Below are 7,980 nucleotides of genomic sequence, written 5' to 3' on the forward strand. Positions count from 1 at the left end.
GACTATATGTCAGTATCATATATTATTTAAAAAAAAAAAAAAATTGATTGTAGAAACGGATACCCACGTTTTAACTGACACTAAAATTAATATCAAAGCTAGACTAATTTGTGCAGGAATTGATACAAAAATATAATAAATATATATAACAAAATATAATACAGAAATATGACAGAGGTGGACCTTTTCTGAATATTTTTAGATTGCTTTTTGATCTATATTACAACTATCTTAAGACCACATGGTAATATGAAAGAAACTACAACTAGTTTGTGTTGACAGTTGCATTCTATTGTTGTATTTAAAAAATAAATAAATAAAGATTTAATTAATTTTGGTCACAATTGGTGTTGGGTATCAAGCCTATTTGCAATTATAAAAAACAAGTTTAAGATTTTAGTATCATGACAACATCACTCAGCAGATTATTAATGTAATTATTAAGTACAGTATACATATACTGTACTGTAAAGGTTATAGGTATGCATACTCACCTTTGTGTGGAGGTCAGACTGTGTGTAGATGTGATATTATATTTCGATTTTAAAACACAAAATAATAAAGTATTTTAAAGTTCTATATATCTGCTTTAATTTCGATCAGAGTTTGAAAAATGCAGTGTTGTTTTGATATTTTCATACATCCATTACCTTCTTTAATTTCTTCAACGTTGATCACAGTTAAGATATTTGCCATTAGTTTTGTTGTAATATAAATGCCAAACAATTAATTTATCAACTTTACCTGCTTCGTGCAAACTCTCGATACCATAAAAGAAACGTGTTCGCCTGGAGGAAAACAAATCAGGTTGAGTGACAGGTAAATACCCCCGAAGAAGAAGTGTCTGGGACCACGTGTTTGATCTCTATGCTCTGATTGGCTGTTCCTCCGTGTCGTTTACGGAAGTGAGCACGGCCAGAGCGGGAAAGGAGTGAATCGTGTGCGCTTCTCACTAAGAAATCAAAGTCAAATTATTGCCTAATGTCTTGTTAACATACACCCGTGGTTTTGCGTTGCACATCAAAAAAGACTGTCTGGATTGTATACTTAATGTGCGCCGTCCAAAAGACAAGGAAAAGTGTTTTAAGCTAAGGTAAGAGTCAGTCGGTTGTTAGCAAAAGGATTACCAACTTTGTAGCCTCCACTGCTACTCTCTAATTAGAAAGAGATGTAAGTTAGAAAAGATTAGCGTTTTTGCACGTTTATTTATAGTCTAAAACGCCTACAAACGCAAGAACTTTTGAAGGTTTTCTTTGTAGAACGACCTTGCTTGTTATAAATGTGATTTCAGAATTCCCGCTCCATTATAATAAAATATAATTGTTTACTTTAGTCCATCTTACTTATAAAGTCACATGCATATTTAATTGAGCCATATATCTTTATGAACTTGAATTACTGCATGATTCAGTGGTAAGATGTGCCACTATAAAAGCAATTTTAGTGAATGCAGTGAATAGAAACCATCAAATATATAAACGGCTTACAATAGCAAAGCATTGTAGTATTATTTAGTTTCTTCTTGGGTTGTTCAATTACTAAAATTGTATTTTCCTTGTCTCTGATCATTAGTTGTTATAAGTGTGATCAAAAAGAACCATGCACGCGTTTTTAAAAGGAGCCACTGTTCAGAGCACTAAACCACAGAAAGAAAAGGCAACAGCCGGACCCAGTGGAGAGAAGAAGCCAAAGGCTCTGCCCTGGGTGGAGAAATAGTAAGTCATCAGCAGTTCCTATGTAATCAAGATTGCTGTTATTAACAAAACTTACCTGTGTAATTATTTTATAATTGCTCCAATCATTACTGTTTTGTTTAATCCAGTAGGCCAAAATGTGTGGATGATGTGGCCTTTCAGGAGGAGGTGGTCGCAGTGCTCAAGAAGTCTCTGGAGGGAGCAGATGTGAGTCCAGGCATTGGAAATTGAAAGTGTTAGTCTTAGTGTGTTTTTACTTAGTTTTTGTTAATCATACCTTTTCCTAGACCTACCTGTGAACATAGATGCATTTTATGTAAAAGCGAGATGTATAACATAACTAGAATAAAGTTATAGCATAATTAATAAAACAAAAAATGTATACAAGAACCTCTCTTTTTGATGTAAATCGAAAAGTCACTGTGCTGAGATGGTCTATATACAATTGGCAGATTATTGCATTGTAATCCCTTTAAACCACTGTTTCTGGTACTGTGGCACATGGGCTGCCTCTGGTGGTACGTGGGAGCCACTGCATTTTCAGTATTTGCTTTGATGAAACACGTCTATGTCATGTGGTTGCCCTCTAATTAAGTAGAACTACCTTATCCATAGTTTTGTCTCAGATTTGAAAGTCAAATTTTATTTCAGAATGAAAAGTTTGGGAACCACTGCTCTAAACAATGGTAAAGATCATGATTTCTAACTTAAAACTATATTAAAAAGAAATTTCCTTTCACATGCAGCTTCCCAACCTGCTCTTCTACGGCCCGCCAGGAACAGGAAAGACCTCCACTATCCTGGCTGCTGCAAGAGAACTGTTTGGGTAGGTAGACATAGTTATTTTGGTTACCCTGTCACTCTTGTATTCACGTCTTGGTTTTGTGTGAATCTAAAATGTTACAGATGTCATGATCTGCTTTGTTTGTATGCAGTCCCGAGCTGTACAGACAGAGGGTGCTAGAGCTGAATGCCTCAGATGAGAGAGGGATCCAGGTGGTCAGGGAGAAGGTGAAGAACTTTGCTCAGCTCACAGTGGCTGGGTCTCGATCAGAGTAAGTACCAAATGTTTTGAGTAATCATTTGATACACAAATCTTTAAAATTATCCTCATCCTTTCCATTAAATAAATAACCAAGGATACGAATTAATATCATTGATATTATAAATGCTGCACTTAGATTACAATAGAATAAATTGTAAGAGCAGTCAAATTTTTGCACAGTATTGGAATTGTTACAGTAATCTATTAAACTATGTATTTGCTTCAAATACATGTTTATTTTTTATCAAAATGTCAAAATTGTAAAAACATCTACAACTTTACTTGCCATGTTTTAGCTAAGTCTAAGTTGACATGTAATATAAAAGATCAGGAAAAAAGATGCATTAACCAATAGTAATAAAGGCATGATCACTACAGCATACTGACAGATGGCTCAACATTGACAGGGGGAGGGAAAAAAAATCAATGACCTGCTGTAACCTCTTAATAATATATGAGCATCTGGAAAAATAGAAAGCTTTAGTCTGTAATGTAAATTGGCCAACTTGGTAAATTGAGTACCATTATTAGTGACTATATATTTAACTTTTATATACATGTTGATTGATTGTTTCAGTGGGAAGCCTTGTCCTCCTTTTAAAATCATCATTCTGGACGAGGCAGACTCTATGACCGCTCCAGCTCAGGCGGCGCTCAGAAGAACCATGGAGAAGGAGAGCCGCACCACTCGCTTCTGCCTCATCTGTAACTACATCAGCAGGTGGGTCCCAGGGCTGCCGTTTGGAGGCAGTGGGCAAAATGCATAAAGATAATACCGTATTTTCCGCACTATAAGGCGCACCTAAAAGCCTTTAATTTTCTCAAAAACCCACAGTGCTCCTTATAATCCGATTCGCCTTATATATGGATCAATATTGGTCAATTATGACACCCGTAGTCAGGAGGCATCGCCGAAGTAATAGCGGTAATAACCCTTTAAGGACTGAGCACACTATGGGCCAGTATAGCCTAGTATTACCTAGACCTACACTTTTATTCTTTTTTAGCCATAAAAATCATGTTAAACGAAGTATCAGAATTTACTGCATTTTTTCACACAACTACTTCTATTTTACACATCCATCCGTATTTTTTCTTTTACGCATCGAATAAATGACTGGGAAAATCTCCGCAGCACCCGCGCTCTCATTCGTCACCTTCAGGACAACAGAGGCAGATTACCGTAATGATTGTAAAATATTTAGATAGCCCCATGTCTCCGCTTTGAAACGCCGTTTGAATTTACATGAGAGCACGACTGGGCGCGGAGTTACGCTGCTGGAAAGTCCGCAACTGCGCTCTATCGGCGACGATAGGTTCTGACGCTATAGGGATAACGGGGAGACAGCGCCGGGCGACATACGCCACAATCTGCCAATGGATTGCGGATGCCTGGGCTGATATATCAGTCTCAACTGTGGTCCGAGTTTCACGAAGGCAGGAAATGTCACTGAACTGTTAAGACAACAGCAGCGACACGGATAATGGCGATTTTGATGAGATGGAATCAGGCACTTTGAATGAGCTCGACCAACTGTTCAACTCAGACACTGAAGAGGAAGAATTCGACGGATTTGTGAATGAGGAATGAACTGAAAAAGTGACCTTTACGCTTTAAACAAGGGTGGGAGATATTGTGAATATGGTCATTAACGTTTGAACAAAGTTGAGTTATTGTTATTGCGTTGCACTATTTCGAGAGTTACTATATTGTGATGCATTAACTTGTTTTGTGAGTGAACAAAGTTTTCAGAACTTTTTTTTTTATTCTATTAATAAAGTGACTGACTTATCTGACTGTTTTGTTGACATTCCCTTTAGCGCAGCTCCATCTCATGGATGCGTAACACAACCCCAGATACTACAGTAGTTTATATTCTATGCGCCTTATAGTGCGGAAAATACGGTAGATATCAAATGTACTGGGCCTGTCAGGATAATTACAATTTTGACTGAACGTTCAATATATGAAAGCTGCAACAATATATTTTGGGGCTCAAAATGTATTTAAAAGTGTGGAGATTTGGTATAATTTTGTTGTAATACGATAATATTTGAGATGTAGAGGGTTGGAAAAAGTCATTTCTGTAGCTAATTATTGCTTATCATTTATATTTATATAACAGTTCTATGTAGCAATATATCGTGCTTTAAAATGTGTTATCATGACAGGCCTAGCTCCTACTGGTTTAAAAATACAAATATAATCAAACCAAACCTAGGATCCCAGTAGTTGTCATTTAAAAAGACAGATAAGATAATAGAACCTTTATTTGTCCCACAATGGGGAAATTCCAGTAATGCATGGCATAGAACTTGCAGGAGAAATATAGGTAAGTCAAGTTTGTTTGTATAGCACAATTCATACACAAGGTAATTCAAAGTGCTTTACAGAACAAAAAAGACATTAAAATCACAATACAACAAATCGAAACATAAATAATCATCATAAAATTAACATTAAAGGAGAAAAGTGCAAAATAAAAACCTTTCAGTCATATGCACAGCTAAGAACTGTTTTGAGTCTGGGTCTAAACATTGTCAATATATATTTAAAAAGAAATATACTGTCAAGAATAAATATGAATAACTTTTAAAATAGACTTTGCCCATGTGTAATTTTTTTCATGTGTAGTACATTTGGCACAGATAAAAAAAGGTTATGTGCTAATTATTTATATTTTGAGAAACTGTAGTTTAAAGGCTGTTCTACAATGATAGCACAAATATTTATTAAAATGTATGAGGCCAAAGTTGTGACCTGAACCCCACAATTTATGTATCATATTGACATGTCTAAATGTCAACTTGTCTCATTCTACATTGGTCTGTTTTTTTTTTTCTTCATAGGATTATTGAGCCGCTGACCTCCAGATGTTCCAAATTTCGATTCAAGCCTTTAGCCAATCAGATCCAACATCAGAGACTGCTGGACATTTGTGAGAAAGAGAACTTGAAATACACCAATGAGGTGAGGCTCTGTATATTTGAAAGGGCTGATCGAAAATGGCCAACATTTCCTGTATTTTTAAGCGATATTATTTAGAAAATTAACCAAACATTGCCCTCCAGTGGTAAGTAGGTGCCACTGCTCAGTATACCTGAGTCAATACATCAGACTTTAAAAATGAATCTTTCGGTTTTACATTTACCTGAGAATACAATTTAAACATTGGCTTCAACTGCCATTGTTTATCAAAACAAAATAAAAAGATACTTAGAATGTATACTAATCACATGTGTTTTGTGTACCATTGAACTACTTTTGTTGCTGTAAATATGAATTGCTGGTTAAATATGAAATGAAAATTGGTTCAGTTCAATCTAAATAAACATCGATATCCTCACAGAGCATTGAAGCCCTGGTTAGAGTGTCCGAGGGAGACTTGAGGAAAGCCATCACGTACCTCCAGAGCGCTGCACGCCTCAACACCGACAAAGAGATCACAGAGAAGGCTGTCGTTGAAATAGCAGGGGTGAGGCTTTAGAATAACAAATTACGGAATATTTGATGATTTAATGATTCTAATTTTGAATGTTTGGTTTAGGTGGTCCCTACGAAAATGATTGACAACTTGCTTGAGATCTGCTTCAAAGGAACATTTGAGAAACTAGAGGTTGCAGTCAAAGTAAGTAAAACCTTTTTTTCTTTTTTTGTACTCTTCTCTTATCATGTGTTTATTTTGGATTAACTGATTTTGACACTGGTATTGAATAGCTGAATATATTGATACTGAAAAATGAACTGGATTGGGTAGCAATTGCATAATATTGGTTAAGTCGATATTGATTGGCCCTTTAGTAGGATGTAAAAAGTCTATTTACAGGGTGATTTTGGCCTAGAACGTCTCATAATGTTTGAACTTTTATTCATACAAAGCCTTTCAGTAGTAATTTGAAGGATGAATAACAGTTGCATAACACAATTTCATCTCTTATGTAGTGAGTTAACTGTGTTTTAAGGAAATAAGACACATGTTTCGTCCCTACATTGGTATCGGTTAATATTGGGTATTGGCAGGTCCTTAAAGTCAAAGTATCGATATAAAGATATCTGAATATATAATGTATAACTTAATATATACGTATATGAAAAAAGCTGGATTGCTGTGTCCCTAGTCTTTATTTCTATTCGCTATTATTGCTGAAAATAAAACAAATCTGTGGAAAAGAATTGATACTGTAAAATTAGTATTCATGATTCATAAAAGCATTTTTGTACTTTCCAGAACATTGTGGATGAGGGCTACGCTGCTACACAGATCCTGGGGCAGCTCCATGAAGCCATTATAGAACGAGACATCAGTGACAAGCAGAAGTCAGCCATCACTGAGAAGACGGCTGTAAGTCTACTGCTAAATTGATCATGTTTTCTCCACAGCTGTTGTATTAATAATTACACACAGATACATTTACATAATCATTAATATAATGATGTGACGTCATGTACTTGGGTAAAGTTTGTGTTTCGATTTTGCTGCAATTTTTTCAGGATGATTTGCTAAGTGAGAAAATAATTAATTCAATACCAAAAGAAGGAAAGATAAGGGGATCAAGAACCAAGTTTACAATGAAACTACTGAACTACTTTTTATATCAAAGAGCCACATACAAGACTACTGCTTTTTACATGTGTGTAATGTCCATGAAGCAGTGCCATATGCGAACAAATTATCATCTGCATTTTTTGGACTCATTTTAGAGTGTGTCATTTCCAGGTAGGGATGGTACAATAAACAATAATAGTGTTTACTGTGATAAAATGGTAAATATGCAAAAGAAAGAGAAAAAAAAGCTTGGTTAGTTTGGCAAGTGTGCCTTAATCATCTGAAATGTTTCCTGAAATCTTAACACATTTCGTGAACATTATTGCCCTTTAGTAGTTTTAACGAGAATAGCAGTGCTGCGACTTGATGTTACGTGAAAGGCTTGACTATTAAATGTCTTTTATTCCTCACTCAGGTGGTGGATAAGTGCCTGGCAGATGGAGCAGATGAGTACCTGCAGATGCTGAGCCTGTGTTCTGTCATCATGGAACAAGCTGAAAAGAATAACTAAAGCAAATGTATGCAGTTCTATCGACCCCAACAACCACAATAACAACATGCTGAACTACTGGCCTTACCAAAGGATTAGAGTTCAATAGAATGTACAGATTTTAATGGACGAATAAACGACTCTCTCTTAATTAATGTTACACATTTGGATGTGCTGCTTGGTAACATGTTTTTGTACATTTCC

The 7,980-nt window shown here is 35.7% G+C and overlaps 1 protein-coding gene across 1 annotated transcript; it reads left to right on the plus strand.

The window, feature by feature from the left end:
- Positions 1-899: 899 nt before the first annotated feature.
- Positions 900-7,913, plus strand: rfc4 (replication factor C (activator 1) 4). Its single transcript, XM_033964914.2, has 11 exons — positions 900-1,093; positions 1,573-1,715; positions 1,823-1,901; positions 2,441-2,520; positions 2,630-2,749; positions 3,317-3,460; positions 5,590-5,710; positions 6,090-6,215; positions 6,288-6,368; positions 6,969-7,082; positions 7,702-7,913. Exons 2-11 carry the CDS (start codon positions 1,600-1,602, stop codon positions 7,795-7,797), a joined length of 1,077 nt encoding a protein of 358 aa, XP_033820805.1. The 5' UTR covers positions 900-1,093; positions 1,573-1,599; the 3' UTR covers positions 7,798-7,913.
- The last annotated feature ends 67 nt before the right edge of the window (positions 7,914-7,980 follow it).

This window comes from Periophthalmus magnuspinnatus, chromosome 4, assembly GCF_009829125.3.
Source record: "Periophthalmus magnuspinnatus isolate fPerMag1 chromosome 4, fPerMag1.2.pri, whole genome shotgun sequence".
Lineage (NCBI taxonomy): Eukaryota > Metazoa > Chordata > Actinopteri > Gobiiformes > Gobiidae > Periophthalmus > Periophthalmus magnuspinnatus.